This window comes from Dermacentor variabilis, chromosome 3 (genome assembly GCF_050947875.1).
Source record: "Dermacentor variabilis isolate Ectoservices chromosome 3, ASM5094787v1, whole genome shotgun sequence".
In the NCBI taxonomy this organism is placed as follows: Eukaryota; Metazoa; Arthropoda; class Arachnida; order Ixodida; family Ixodidae; genus Dermacentor; species Dermacentor variabilis.
In genome coordinates this window covers 140,237,957-140,253,368 of record NC_134570.1, presented here as the reverse complement: position 1 = coordinate 140,253,368, position 15,412 = coordinate 140,237,957, and the positions used below count along the sequence as shown (strand labels likewise).

Genomic DNA, 15,412 nt, shown 5'->3' with positions numbered 1-15,412 from the left:
TGGTTTTGTTCGTTTATAGCTTTCTTCCCCAGCATTAGTGTTACTAATGCTTTAAGCATCAGGCCGGAGTATTCTCGCTAACTTATTTTTGTCTGCAGGCGTGGTAGTAGCGGGAATGATAACTGATTCGGAAGGTCTGAAGGTGATCACGACACATGTCGTGCAGCGAGGCAGCATGTCGTTTTCATAGCGTGCTTTAGTTTAGCGGTGAAAGCATGACATGCTGTTTTTCTCATTCAACGCATTTTGTTGTCAGTTTATTTGCTCGCAAGAAATTTAGAAGCAATCGCAAACGGCGCTCGTTCCAGCTTCAGAGCGTTCGACCTGCGCACAGCGCCGCTAGTTTGCTTTCCGACGCTGTGCACAGGCCTGAATTCCATCACAACTGGTTCGGTTCGTTTCCAAGTCGTGCATTTACACTAATGCAAATGACTTTGCCCAAAGGAAAGCCTGCGCTAAATTTTGTAAACCTGTTGGAAGCAACTCAACTTGGTGTCACTGCTTGTTATTCACGTCTCGCGTTTCATTGGGGTTTGCGAATTTCTACGAGCGGCGGGTGTCTGCTGCATTCGCAAGCCCGAGCCCTACATCGAACACTGCGTTCTGCAAGCATGGACACGCACCAGTCATCGGACGCGTACGATCTTATCGCACGTGTCACCTTGCTACAAGAAGAAAGGTGCGGCCCCGATTACCAAACGGAACTCTCATTTGCTTTTATCCCAAGACACACTGACCAGGTAGCGTTACAGTTTGTAGCCTCAGTGCCGAATATCCGTATTTAGCTTCTGAAAGCAATACTGGCGTTACTGCCCATATATTGTGATATGCTGTGTATTATATACTGCAACACGAGTCGCAGTGAGGAGTTGCTTATGAAGCTCGGAAGCAGTCGAGCATCGTACCTACACCAGGGGATCGCAACGCCACGAACAAGTGCTTTCACCTCTTAGAGGTTTGCTACGCACAGACACCTCCCTTTTTGAAAATTCCGGCTCGCTTTTCTTTCTTTGAAGCAGATTCGGCTTGCTGGGCAGGCCGGACGTTGGCACGCACAGCGTAACGATTTCGTCGGTTTCGTCGCCGAAATCCTGGATACCGATCAAAACAAGGTAATCGGCAGGAAGGAACCGTTTCGGCTTCGACGAAACACCTCGGTTTGACTCCACGAACGAGAAACGCGTGAGCGCAGCACCAAGGGAAAGAGCCGCCGTGAACTTGGATGTCGTAGCCATCTTTGTTTATTTCGACAGTGTTGCCAGCGCAAGTAACGATTTCTGGAGTTGACAGTTGACTTGCGAAACAAGAGAAGATAACAAAAGCGGGTACGATGCTCTATGCTCCAACGGCCTGCATTATCTCGGAGGCTTTATTGTACATTTCTAGATCGAACTGCCGAATTCGAAAGAAAGAGAAAGGTAAAAAGCACTTATGAAATGAAAACAGAACTCTTGTCCAAATTTACGTAAGAAAAACTGCAAGCTGAATTCAGAACGTTTAAGATGACAGTCTATGCATGCAGGCGCAACTCACGCAATGCCAGAGATACCGAAGCAGATTGTATCTGGTGGTTGAGGGACGTCATTGAAACGCGTCACGCGCCCAGGGCGTAACTGCGTCGTAAATTTGTTCCTTTTTTTTTTTTTTTTTTGTACGCGTACTTAATCCATCTAGTGTGCGCTTCGGGAGTGCACACTCTTTAAGACATGCAGCCAAGAATACAACGTTGCGGCTTGTAGATTAATTGTTTCCGAACACTCTCTCGAGCTCTTGTACTCTCCATACTGCCTAATTTCCAACGGTTTTTTTTCTTTTTGCAGTGCGGTCATGTTCCTCGTTGGCTTCATTTAGCGCATGAGGCAGACGAAGCAGTATTATATCGCGCTGTCAGCTACCGTTCGCACTTCCCGGTTCGCCCAATCCTCTTTTGTACGATAAAAAAAAGCCTCGAGGGACAACGCTGGGCGCATTGTGCCATTGTGCAGCATTGCGTTACTAAGGCGCGCTCCGATAACGATTAACGCGAAGCCCACGTTACGGTGTCTGGATACCCACGTTGCGATAACCGCGTTCAAGGCTGCCCACGCGTTATGCACGTGCTTGGACAGGTTTACCGCAATATCCTGAGTCAACGCCCGCCTCTTGCAGCTGCTGTCATTATTATGGGTTGTCAGGATTCCTTCTTTTTTTTTTTTTTCACCGAAGGCCACTCGAAGCACGGATTTATTACCCACCTGAACTAGCCCTACTTCTTTTGAAATTCGTTGCCGGTTGGGATCAATCACTTTATTAATCTTATCATTTATTTTTAAGTGTATCCACGTGATCATCTTTCAAGCTCTCTTTTTGTGCGGCTAGAATTTCGTCGATTAACTTCCGTACAGCAGATGATTTCAAGTTTGAAGTACGCGCACTACTAAATCTCCATTACTCTTCGCATTTGGTGATACTGTTTACTACGCAACACATGTAACGTTAAGAGTTAACGGCGCATGGGACAGGACAGACGAAAGGAGCGGTGCTTTGTTCGTTCGTTCCGTTTGTCCCGTCCCATGCGCTTGTTACTGGTTGTTACATTTTAAGCGTCATCTCTAGTCACCGTCGAATATTCGCATCATTGCCGTTTCGCTCGCCTTTTATGGCCCGGCGGTGACCCTTTAGCGCAGTACAGTCGAACGCCTTTATAAGGAAGTCCTGGGGGCCCTCCAAAATCATTCGTTACACAGGTGACTTCGTTGTAAACGTTGCACACCGCGCTACCCACAGTAGAACCGACACATAATTATTCCTTAGTTATAAAGATAATTTCGTTGTAGAGCCAGGCGCTCGTCTTTATCAGTTTCCGGACTCGGTTGGTTAGCCTTTTTCTTTATGTGCATTTCCTTAGTCTGTCTACTTCTTGTGGCGGTATCGATGATGTCAACATTATCACGCGCAGTGATGTTGTTCAAGAGTACACGAGTGACAGAGGTCGTCCGTGGACCTCGCCATATATAGCCGTATGGTTTGTGGCAGATTGTAATGAGAATTCTGGGCACCGTAACCACAGCGATCGGTCCATTCGAGGAGGAAGAAATCCTGTTGCGAAAGCGTGTGTGTAGGTTGTAAAACGTTCACTACTGCTGCTTGTCCCCTTTATCTTAGGCTTATCTATTGCGCTGCCACTACAGCTTCTTCGTGGGAGGATATTTTCCGCGAGTAGCTTTGTGAGTAAGGCAACAACAGGGGAGACCTCCGATTCACGTCGGCGTCTTCGTTGTGGTCGTCTTGTATGAGTGCGCAGTGTGCAGTGGTCAAAGGAAGGTCGCACGAGAAACTAATGCGTCTCGTTGCTCGTCATAAAAAGGACCTTCCAGCACCGTCTGCCCCCTCCGCATACGCTATCGCCGTGTAGAGCACCGCGCTACGGCGCACAGCAGCGTAACTAGGGGGCAAGGCCTCCCTGGCGCCTTCCTCTATAAAAGGGTGACGAAACGAGAGAGCGAGCCTTCCTTCTTCAGCCCGCCGAAGCGAATGATGGGAGCGCGGACGAAACGCTTTCAAGTCCCTGGCAGAGAAAGATAGCGCTCTGTTGCCGGCTGATGCAAGGGTGCGGGAAGGGAGCGTCATATCGGACCGGGCGTTTAAGCGCGTTGGTTACACGAAACTGGGGCATCCCTCTCCGCGCGATCAGCCGCGTTGAGAGCGCGACACTGATAGGCGACAGCGGCCGCGGCGGGCTGCTAATGTTAGCCGCAACGTGGCCTTGTAAGTAACCTCCGTTGATTGCGACTGTCGCGGTCCTTTCCGCTGTTTTCGCCGTTTCTCGGGCGTTTTTTCTACCGTCCGTATAGGAAGACCGAGTCATTGCCGCTCATCAGTGTATTGGCAGTCACCTTTCTTTGGTGGAAGATGGTCGCAAAGCACTCTGCCCATTATACAAATCTCTCTCCACGGAACCCTTTAAATGGACACATAAGTCAAACGCTGTACCAGTTTTAACTGATAAAGTGAGTTTTGAAAGCTTCTTTTTGTCGCCAATTTCGCGGTAACCGGCTTATTATTATAAAAGCAAATAAAGTTCAGTTACCTTTATTTCGCGCAGGAATCCCCGCGCGGATACGGCAGTGTGACGTCGCGGAATTCAAGTAATGGTTTCGTACGTGTCGCGCCATGCCTCAGTAAAGACGTTCTAGAAACTTGCTAGTTGAGTCTGTGGCTCCCTTAGCGTACAGTGTAGTCTCAACTTTGCCGATCAGAAAAAGAAAGAAGAAAAAAAAATTTGACTAAGCCCGAGCGGACGCCGTCAAAGTCGATGACGTAAGATCGAACTGCGGGCGGGAACTTCCAAGGTGGAGTCGGCACCCGTTCTTGGCTTCTTGCGTTTTTTGTGTCTTCGCAAGACCCTTCTCGTGGTATAAGCGGCTTATTTGACATTGTAGAAGAATTTCCTAACACAGCTAAAATAACTTCTCTCTTTAGTGTTACCTTTAAGCTCTCTGGGAGGAAGCGGGGTCTCTGAGGTCTGTGGCCAGGTAAGCAGTGCGAACTTCGCAAGGAGAAGCAGGAATATGGGCGAGGCATGGAGGCGGCCGGTGTGGGCTGCGAACGTTGTTTCCCTATTCATGCATTTCGAGGAAATAAACGTCGCTTCGTATAGCCCTTCCTTGCCGTGGCGAATCATTCCCTCCTTCTCTTTTTCTCGTTATGTAAGTTGGCGCTGCTATGTAGCGTCCGCATTGTGTTGCCGTTTCTCCTTGGTACAGTCCTCACCACACTCGGGGAGGCGGGGGTGGAGAGAGGTGATTTAGAAATTTAGTCCCTGCTTGGTTGGGAGTCTCTATGCGCTATGGAGGCGGGGGTCGCTCGTTCTCGTCGCGCGTTTCGCTCACGTCGCGACCTTCGCCTTCGATCTCGCGCTGCTGGCCATCTGGCGGCGCATGCGCAGTGCGCATGGCTTACGCGTGGCTCGCTGGATGCACCCCCACGATATAATCGCGTGTCCAATCTGCCGCCGCGCATGCAGGACTGCGTGGGATTTCAGCTTGCCGCCGAGGCGATGTGTAGTGCCGGCGTTACGTGCGGTAAGCGGCGTGCAACGACGTAGCCGCTGGGTCGCGGCGTGGTACAGGGGTCTGCAGGGGTCGAAATAGCGTCGGTTGGGCGGTGCGCGCATTCGTGGTCAAGACCGATGTCGCCAACCCTATTCTCTCCCTCTTCTCCCTCGCTATATCGTTTAAATCATCTCTATCCCGGTAGCTGCATATCTGTTCTCGCCTGTTTGACTGCGGGCGGAACGGGACTACACTCATTTAAGACACGTTCCATCGTTTTCCTGGCTTGCATACAGAAGTGGCGGATATTTTCTACGCTGTCTAACGTTAGCCTGTAGCATACAGTTCTCGAACACTCAGCATAAGGTGCTCACCGCCCGAAATATACTTTTTTTTTTCTCTCTTTTAGGGCAGCCTATAGCGCTCTAATGTTTATCTTAGGCCATACTGCGGTAATTCCTCTAGGAATGTTTCCTTTCTTTCTTTTTTCAAGAAGACTGGGGTATATTGTGCTCCACTTAAACATCATTTGTGAGACATAGGTATAGCACCGGTTCGCAGCCGGGCAGCGCCTTTTCGCAGGGTATATCGCACGCATGTGTATATCGTTGGAGACTGTCTCCACGTTACTGTTGGAGACTGTCTCCACGTTACTTAGGCCACTATATGGCTAGCGTGGCACATTGTTTCCGCTATGTTTGTCCCGGCTTCGAGGGAACGTAAGCATGGGACATCTAGCATAACACTTTTGCATGTGACTCCCTCTGCAAAACACGGCTGCGAACATTGTTCGTTTGACCTCAGTATCGCGTTATCGGTCGTAACTGTCACCGCGTGTTTACATTTTCTTGGCCTGGTACGTTGCCCGCCGCTGCAGCTGTATTTTTTTTTTCTCTCTCTATCTCTTTGTTTCCTTTTGTTTTTCCCCGGCATTCGCGGAGATTGAAGGAAGTGCCTGTCGAGCAGTTCTCTCTCCTGCACCAGAGCGAGGACAGGAAAAGCCCTGACACACATATATTGTCGTATCCGTTCTCGTTAAATATGCTAGGCCGTGTTCCTGCGACAGCCCTGCACCTTGTTACAATCAGTGGTAAGCTTGCGTGAGTCAAAGGAACTTGCGTATATTGCGATCGTCGCAACTTGTTTACTTGGTATATAGATATAGAAGGAAACGCCTTGGGATATTTTTTTTTCGTTGTTGTTAAAGCTTTGCCACAAAAGTTCTTCGAACTCTAACGTCACACACTGTGGCGTATTCTTTGACAACGCTTCTCGGTAACTGCAACCGGACTAGATTCCACTAAAACACATTGAAGGCGTGGCTCAATCTCTTCCCCTTAGCTTGTAGTGCCAAAAAGCTGGAAGTATCGATAGCGTCCTTGATGATGCACCTTATACCGTATGCGGTAAATACAAAGGTTAAACGAGTGAGGGAAGTCAGCACGCAAAAACAAAAACAAAAAGGCAATAAAAAGAGCTAACTAGGCGTGACTGTGCAATGGAATGCGTCGACAGCACTTCTCCGCTGCCGTTTCAGACTTGGAGTTGTCACCTGTAGTTAGGTTGATGCTCCGAGAGGCTGCCATTTCTTGGCTAAAGGCGGCCATATCGGCTGCTCTAATGCTCCTCGTATTTGAGGGAAGTCCGGCGTTTCTAAAGTACCACCAGAGAAAAAAAAATAGGACTCTGGTACCACTGTACCCAGCACGGATGCTGCAGCATTTCCCACCTGATGGAAAGGGGCCTACAGTGGGAAAGTGCGACATATGCACAGGTCGATGTTTTTTTTTTTTTTTTTTTCCCCATTGTGTGATATGCGTTCATTGACCTTCGGGGTTACCGCAGCCATGGGCCAGTGAGTATAGGACGCCCGGCTCGGCTGCGGGAGGTGTGTGGGTCGATGCCCACCGTCGGACACCCATCGTCTTATAAGACGGGGTGAAACGCCCCACCGGCCAGGCGCCCGGCTTTCCGGGGCTGTGTCGCTCGGCAGAGGTTCGTAAGACTTCCGTGTTTACTGTACAAGACCCGAGACCTTCGGGGTTGCCGTTTGTCATTCAGTGTTCACGGCACTCGAAAAATGTCGCCGGTGGGCTTTTCCTTTCCCTGGTTGTGTCCCTCGCTGATTGGTTGGTGATCGGCATAGTATATTGTGGCGAGCCACCTCCTTGGTCTAACGAAGAGGAAGACGATCTTCGGGACGTTGCGCGTTTTCAGCTATTTCGCTCATCTCTGTAAATGGTGTGTCTATAAATCGTGCTTCGCCTTTCATCTATATATTTGACGCCCCATCGCAACATACGGCAGTCGCCACAACAAAATGGCCAATTGGTAGTCGACGCCGCTTCCTTCAACTGTTGTCCTGTCATTGCGTTCGCCACTGGTGTACTGGTAACGTTGTGTGACGCGATTGGGCTCTTTCTTTGATCCTTACCATTGTGAGTACCGCTGTGCGGGGGAACCGGTGTTTGCGTTAATGCTCTCGCTCGTGCATCGTATAGAATGGCCTGTCTGCGGGTTAGTGGCGCGCCAGCGTTTCTGTCGACACAAGATGAGCACATCGCATGTGTTGTGGCCAGGAAGACTTACGTTGTCATCGCTCGTTAATGTTTGGCTTCCACAGCTCCCGTTTGAAAGCATCCTCATTGTTTCGTTTTTTTTTTTTTTTTTCTACCGTCCGCCGTTCTCGTCGCAATCAGCTTCCGCGGCCGGCAAGCGAATTAAGCTCGCCGCATTGAACGCGGGCGAGCGAGCCTGTCCCCGTTCTCGTAGAGCCTGTAATTCTTCGTCGGGCTCCAGTCGGTTCACGTTATGCTATGAAGACGTACGAGCGTGGAATTTCAGTACGATGACCGAGATATAGCAGCGGTGTGGACAGCGAGCGGAAGTGAACTGCTTTGCCATTGAAAAATTCTATACACCGCTCTTGCAGAACGAGCGTTGTCCCACTACTCGTTTCTGCATATATCGATCCTCGTCCTAAAAAAAATATGCGCTCGTTGATCTCCGTTGACCTCCTCGTATCTTCGTTCTTTGCTTAACACTTTGGTACAAATTATCGAAACGACGCATCGAGTCTCGAGAGCGTCGAGTTCGCGGGCGTGTTTCAAGCGCGAGCTGCAAGTGCGTCGCGCTTTCGTCTTGTCTTGCCGACAACAGTGAGGGACGCGGAAGCGCGGAGGCTGAAACAATGCCTCTGTGTGTCAGTCGCCCCTCGCCATTTTCGGTCCTTTCCGTCAGGTATGCGCGCAGACGCGCTCTGTCTCTGCCTGCACAGCATCCAACCGGCAGTGCAGGCACCGTTGGCATCGCCCTATATAGCATGTCGCCAAGTGAATCTCCCGGGCTCTTCCGCGTGCGTCAGCAAGCGGGGTGCGGACGACGGTCGCGCTACTTTCTCGGCACCGCCGCCCTCCCTGCCTCCCTCCCGGAGTTTGGTGGGAAAAGGATTCCGAGAAATTCGCCGGTCGCTCGTTCCGTCGGCAGACGGGCTATGTACGGTCCGCCGCGATGGCGCTGCCGTCGGCTGATGGCGCTCACGAGGAGAGAGGGAAATAAAAAGAGGGGAGAGATAGAAAGCTCGTGCCAGCCATTTTTTTATATAAATAATGGATGAAAATTGTGTCGGGGAGCTTCCATGCAGAGCAGGCATTAAGGGGGCTTTGGGGGGGAGGGGGGGAGGACCATTTGATAAGCAGGAAGTGAAGGATCGGTAGGAAAGTAAACAACGAAGTTTTTTTTTAAAAGGAAGTGTTTTTAAAGTTCAACAAAATAAGGAAGCGATGACGTGCCGAGCTCTAATGATCTCTTTAGCAGTGTCAGCTTTTGTGGATGCCTTGGTTCGAACTTGACTGGCGGACTTTTAGTGCTTTGATGGAAAGCGCCTCTGGCGCTGACCTTTTCTCCACTGGCTGCGTGTCTATATAGCACAGTGCTGATAGAAGGGTATTTCGGGGGACAGTCAAAGGATCATAAACTGCAGCGCATTTGATTCCCTCACCCGCCACGCTGCGGCAGTCCGACGGGGATCTCAGTGCAAGAAGGCTCGCGTTCTTCTTTATTGGGGGGGGGGCACGTTAAACAAAACCAGGCTGCGGAAATTATTCCGCAGCCGCCAACAACACGGCACGTTGCAGACCGCGTATTGACTTGCGACGTGAAACGCCACAATCTGGTCTTACTTTGACCGCATTTTAGTCATTCCTTTTTTCCTTAAGGTGAGCGGTCTACCTGTTTGTTGTTTGGCGCTTCGCTTGTAGGTTACTTCGAGGGACGCCGAAGAACAAGAAAACAAATTTCAGCTGTAAGAGTACGTCTCAGTTCTACAATACTAGGAACAGCGACTCTATCTATAGACGGGGATGGATAATCCAGGAAATAAAACGGCAGGCGTGATAGCGCTCCCCAAGAAGCCAAGCGGTGTGCGAGGAGCCTTGGTAGCGGGGCGAGTGCTTTTCTCTCTCTCTCTCTCTCTCTCTCTCTCTCTCTCTCTCTCTCTATATATATATATATATATATATATATATATATATATATATATATATATATATATATATATATATATATATATATATATAGTTTGTGTGTGTGTGTGTGTGTGTGTGTGTGTGTGTGTGTGTGTGTGTGGAAATCACGCTGCCCCGCTAGTAAAATGAAGAAGAGAGTACGACGTACGTTGGATTTGAACAGTATATTTCACTGACATATCGGCTGGTGGGCCAGCCTTTGTCAAAGCGATATAGAAGTGTCACTTTGACAAAGGCTGGTCCACCGGCCGAGACGTCAGTGAAATACACTGTGCAAATCCAACATACGTCGTACTCTCTTCTTCTTCATTATGTAGTGTTTGTTGTTGTAAAGTATATACACATTTTTGCATTTACATTTCTTCTCCATGGCTCCCTCCAGAGAGGGCTCCGCAGCGCGCATGTAAACGTGCTCTTGCTTCGATCCGCCGATGTGTGTCACGCGCAAGGACTGTGCCGGGTCGAGTTCTTCGCGTTTCCGGCGATCGCCGTGTATATAAATTAAATTAAAAAAAAAAAACAGAGAGAAACGACAGTGCATGCGGCAGCATATATTGCAGTCACGCGGCACGCCGGTTAAGTTTGTACGTTGGGGAGGGTCTTTCTTTCGCACGCGCAACGTGCTGCGGCACGCATTTCGATGACATCCTTTTACGGCGGCCGGGTGGTGGGGCATTGTTGCGTGACACGTGAAACCGCGCCGGACCACGCGCTGGCCGAAGAAGCGGCGCTATTCGGCGGGTGCCTTCCTCGCCGTATGTGCACTGGCGCCTTTTGTGAGCGTCTGACACGGATTTCGCCCGTGCCGGCCGCCCTCTCATGGCGTTTTTTTTTTTTTTTTTTTTCCCTGCGCAGGAGCTGTCCGAGCTGCATCACGAAAACGTGGTCGCCCTGCTCGACTGCAAGGTGGGCTGCCATCTCCATTTCCTCTCTCTCTCTCTCTCTCTCTCTTTTATCGACAATTCCGCGTAAGATGTGTCGCTTCAAAGATGTGTAACTTGACCACGAAGACAAAATACTGTACACGAACGGACGAAAAGCGCTTCAGTGAGTGATTTTGTTCGGCCGTGGAACGCCATATGTAAGATCAACGGTTAAGAGGGCAGGTTGCGCGGAAAAGAACAGCCAAACCGAGCCGCCGAGTGTATCCGGAACACGCGTGACCTGTGCCCTGCAATGTAGTTCGATTGGTGAGTGGCGCAGCTGTGTTCCGAATACGTTCGGTAGTTGTTTTCGTTCGCAGTGACCGTGTACGATACTACTACGTGGTCACTGCGAAGTATACGTAAATATTTAATCAAGCCCGTGCTTATCAGAATTCAGACATAAAAAAAAAAATTCTCTCTATAGCAATACGCCCTTTCTTTCGTCCGTGTCTCGCGCGAGAACAGTTCTGTTGACGAAGTGCTATGGCACGAGGAATAGTGAAAAGAAAGAGAGATCATTTTGCGCGTTTCTTTGTCAATATTTAAATTGTTGTGATCTCGTAGTCTGATGACGTATTTGCGCCTTTGCAGTCCTATAGAAAAGCCTCGGATGTTTGAACTAGCCCGTGCATTCAGCCCCGGTTGAGCAGGTACTCGTCTATCGGGGCACGTTGTCTGGAAAAAGCGGACGCGGAGTTTGTGGAAGCTGTCAGGTGTGCATTGCTCATAAGTAACTCGGGCCGGGTTCGGTTCCGCGCATGCGCGGTGTCGCTCACGCAGTGTTCCGGTTACTCCTTGCGCCAAGAAATTTCGGTCGCCTATACTTATCCTTAATTATTCTGCTCAGGAGGTAACAAACACGTACAAGGACGCGAGGCACGGATACGCGCGAGCAGAAGCATGCGGACCACAGGATCGCCGATAAAACTGAAATTTATTTGTAATTAACGTGCGCAAACTGCAGTTCAGTGCACTGGAAACATCTTGCAATCCATGGTCCGTATACTTTAGCTCACGACGGGCGGATTTTTCTTCGCGGCACATTCCAGGCCCATGTCATTGATTTGCGGCCGCAGTTGAATGATAAATAGGAAAACTGAGACAACAACGTAATCACGTTACACATCTAAGCCTGTGTCCAACTAGCTCAAAAAAGAAAAGATTGTAATAAACGATTGTTCTCATTTTGTGTGGGTTTAGGGAAATGGCTTTCTCTAGATTTCGGCGGGACGTCTATTGCCGCAGTCGCCGAATGAGCCGGCCGCGGTAGCATGAGCTCCTTGTGTGTGTGCCTCGCGTTCTTGCGCCTTGTACGTGTTCAGTTTTCCGAGACAGTTCGCTGCGCAAATTTTCTCGGTATATTTCATCTTGTTTCTTCTGGCGTCGTAAGTGTTGCCTTTGCGAGCTCCCTGGCACGTTGCTGGCGTCCTCCGTCCGGCGCGACGCAGCTGGCAAATCGGCCAATTCGTGTCCCGTGGTCGTCAGAGCGTCGTGCGGCCGCACAGAGGCGACAGTGAGCGCGCGTCGCGGAAAAACAGGCGAACCTCGTGTTGGACAGAAGCGAAGCGAACAAACGTGCAAATGATGAGTGGTTTTAAAAGAGAAAATAGAAGAGATAAGTACAGCGACGTTACTGCCTCTCGTGCGAGGGCACCTCCACAGCGCTGTACAGGTAAGGGGAAAGGGATAAAAAGAGTAGTGGAGAAAACAGTGAATAGAGAGTGATAGCCGAGCGGTAAGGCACGTCAAGGAATGCGCGGCGGCTACAGCCGCTCGTACAGTTCGGCGCCGTCCAAGTATAAAGGCTCGCGATGTTTCGCGCCGGCTTCTTGAATTACGTCGTGTTTCCTTGCGCGTGATTGGCCCGAGAGGAAGCGCCACGGCGGAAGTATCGCTGCGGAGGCCTTCGGTGTTCGCAGGAACCAGAAGTCGCTCGGGTTGCGCTGTGATGTTTTCGTCGAGAGCGTGATACCCGGTATAATTATAAATCAAGGCCTTTGCGCTGCACAATGTGTCTTTTATATAACCGCTCTCCTGTCGGCGTGATGAAATGCGAGTGCATATAGATGGCGCTTTGTTTTTCTAATTCTGCTTTTTTTTTTCTCTTGGGAGAGTAACGGATGCAACGTTATATCGAGCAGAGAATATAGCCCACTGAGGGGAACAAAAAAAAAAAATGAAAAAACGAAGGAACTGACAGGTGATGCGAAAGGCGCACCGTATAGGGAGGGGAACCAGCGTTGGCAAGAGGGCGCTACGACAGTTTAGTATGGAGGCAAAATATGCTTACACCGTCCGGTAAGGCGTCTACGAAGATCGCACAACATATTTTACGATAACAGGCGTGCGCTTGTATTGAACGTTTGCTTTGCCCGATGCGCTCAGCCATGCCATGCGCGTTGCACTGAGCGCATGCGCTGCTGCGTCCTAGCTCGTCGGTTTCCTGTCATGGGAGGAGCCATGAAAAGTGTGTCTCGAGATGATCGGCGAATTCGCTGACACGAAATCGCAGCGTGTGCTACTGAAAACTGTGTCCGCCTCTGGCTAGGCTGTGTGTTACGGCGCTGCTGTTGGCAGGCGAAGCTTCGGCGCTGGTTGCCCATAGCTGCTAGCCGCTATTCTGCGGAAACTGCACGCAGGCTTTCTGAGCTGTAACCTCACGCAACCCCTTTCTTCTTTTTGTTATAGGAAACTGCCCACCATGTTCATCTCGTCATGGAGGTAAGTCGCTCTTGTTGTTGTTGTTGAAAAACTTTTATTGCTCTCAGACGAGAAGCACATGGAGGCACGCACATGGGCCGGTCCTTAGGGGCCCGGCCCTTAAAATACTGGGTGGAATCCCTAGTACGGGACCCCAGTGGCGTCGGCCGCTGCCCGGGCGCGCTCGACCAAGGCCCTTTGGGCCTGCAGGTCATAGCAGCCGAGCAGGGTCGCCTCCCAGTCCTCCCGAGTGGGGTTTGGGTGAGGGGCAATAGCTGGGTTAGATGGGCAGGCCCACACCATGTGGTAGATGTCCGAAGATGTCTCCGCACAGTGCGGACAACTGCCCGTGAAAGAACGATCAAAATGTTTGAGCGCTGCCGGGCACAGCAGAGTGTTCGTATAGAGACGGAGTAGAAGCCGCTCCTCCGTCTTAGATAGACCTTTACTCGGGCGAGGGTAAAGTCGCTCTTCGTTCAGCGCTCGCACGTGCGGCGTATACTGTCAATGCGGGCGGTGCATGCACTGTGGTGGGGGGAGTGCACGTACTACTTTGCGCACGCGAAACGAGTCGAGTTCATTCGCCGCAGTGTCTGTTTTGACTATCGTATCCCGTCGGTCGCGCCGTATTCGTTACGACTGACCACGGGATGCGAGGGAGACGCTCGGGCTACGAAACACCGAGGTGGCGTCCAGCGCGTGCCGACGTGTTTGTAAATGCCGTTTCTGTGCGTACACGGGATGGTTTTGGCACATCAACACTGTTTGGAAGCGCGGAGTGCACCTATTTGTTGCGGTATATTACAAAGCAATGCTTTTCAATCGCACGGTGTGGAATAGGAGGCCGATAAAGCGATGGCACGGTGAAAGCTGCTCGAGGGCAGGTCCTTCGCGATTGCTGCTTTGCGTTGCGGCTAACCTCTTACGCGACACGGCAGTCCAAAGCCCGGTGGATCCTGCGTTCCGGCAGCCGTAACCAACCACGCTTGCGGGCAGATGTGTGCCCCGATTTGGACCCTGAACAGAGCACTCGGATATAGCCTTATACGGAGGCTTTCTTGATGCACCGCCTAGCGGACGGCATCGCGGCAAGCGATAAATATCGGCGCCGCCATTTCGTCCGCTCCGCAGTGGTAGCGGCGTGACAGTTTTCGTAGCTGTAAATCTGACGAATGATGCTTTGGTGCAGTGCGTAGGCACGCACGTGAGAGAAAGCGGGGACGTGCGCTTTATTTTGTGCCCGTCAGTGGCCGCGCAACAGCGCGAACGTTCGAAGAAGGGTGGACTGCGGCTCGTCCACCAGTTGCATGTTGCACTGCATAGTATCGCAGCGTCGCCAACCATCGGGCACCTGTTCTGAAACGACGTTCTTGCAGTCGGCCACAAGAAAGCTTACGGGCTGCGGGATTTGCGAGAAAACCGAACTCCCGCGAAGTCTGAGCCTTGAATTCAATCTCGTAGTCTTCTTCTTCTTTTTTTTTGCAACCTCCACGTTGATTATTGGATTAGAAGCTCCGTACGGCTTAAGAGAGCGAGATCATTTAATGTGGAATCCGTCTCCAGTAAACTTTTCTTTTTACTTTTTTTTTTTTTTTTTTTGCTTGCTGTTCAGCGCACTCCCAGTGTATAGCACTGGTGTCCGAACGGATGGAGCATCCGCAGAGCGATGAAAAGTAGGAGCGTTATTTTGCTATATACCGTTCCATCTAGCAGCGATGGCAAATGTGTGTATAATGTGCCAACATTGCTCAATAGTAACGCCCGTGAGACTGCACCGGACTTGCGTTTTTGGTCTCCTCAATGAGTCGTTTAGCTCAAGGTTTAGAATTGTGCTGTCAGACACTTTCTTTTTGAATTTGGTGCAGCTAAAAAAAAAAAAGCTTTATACAAAAATTGCGATGGGGTGCTTGACTAAAATCGTCGCTCGCTGCTTCCCGCGTGCGTCGCCAGCCTCGCGCGTGCGACAACCCATTTGCGCCTGTGTGAACGCAGCTGACGACTTTGGCCGTTACGCGACCCCAAATATCTGCCCGCCCAACGGGGGTTCGGCGCACTTCCGGAAAGTGCATACACTGTATCCGTGCGTGTCGCGAGCCACATGCGCGCGATAGCGTACTTGCGAGAAGGGCTGGAGGGGAGGACAACGATTTCCAGAACTTGGATTACCGAGTTTTATGTCCCGCTCTTTATGCTATTTATTGTACAGGTTCGCTGCAGTCACTGTTTG

The 15,412-nt window shown here is 50.6% G+C and overlaps 1 protein-coding gene across 1 annotated transcript in view; it reads left to right on the top strand.

The window, feature by feature from the left end:
* Positions 1-15,412, top strand: part of Atg1 (serine/threonine-protein kinase unc-51-like protein Atg1) — a 139,191-nt gene that overhangs the window by 47,650 nt on the left and 76,129 nt on the right. Inside the window, exons 3-4 of the mRNA XM_075686412.1 lie at positions 10,415-10,465; positions 13,174-13,206. Coding sequence (XP_075542527.1) covers positions 10,415-10,465; positions 13,174-13,206 — 84 coding nt within the window. The remainder of the gene's footprint in view (positions 1-10,414; positions 10,466-13,173; positions 13,207-15,412) is intronic.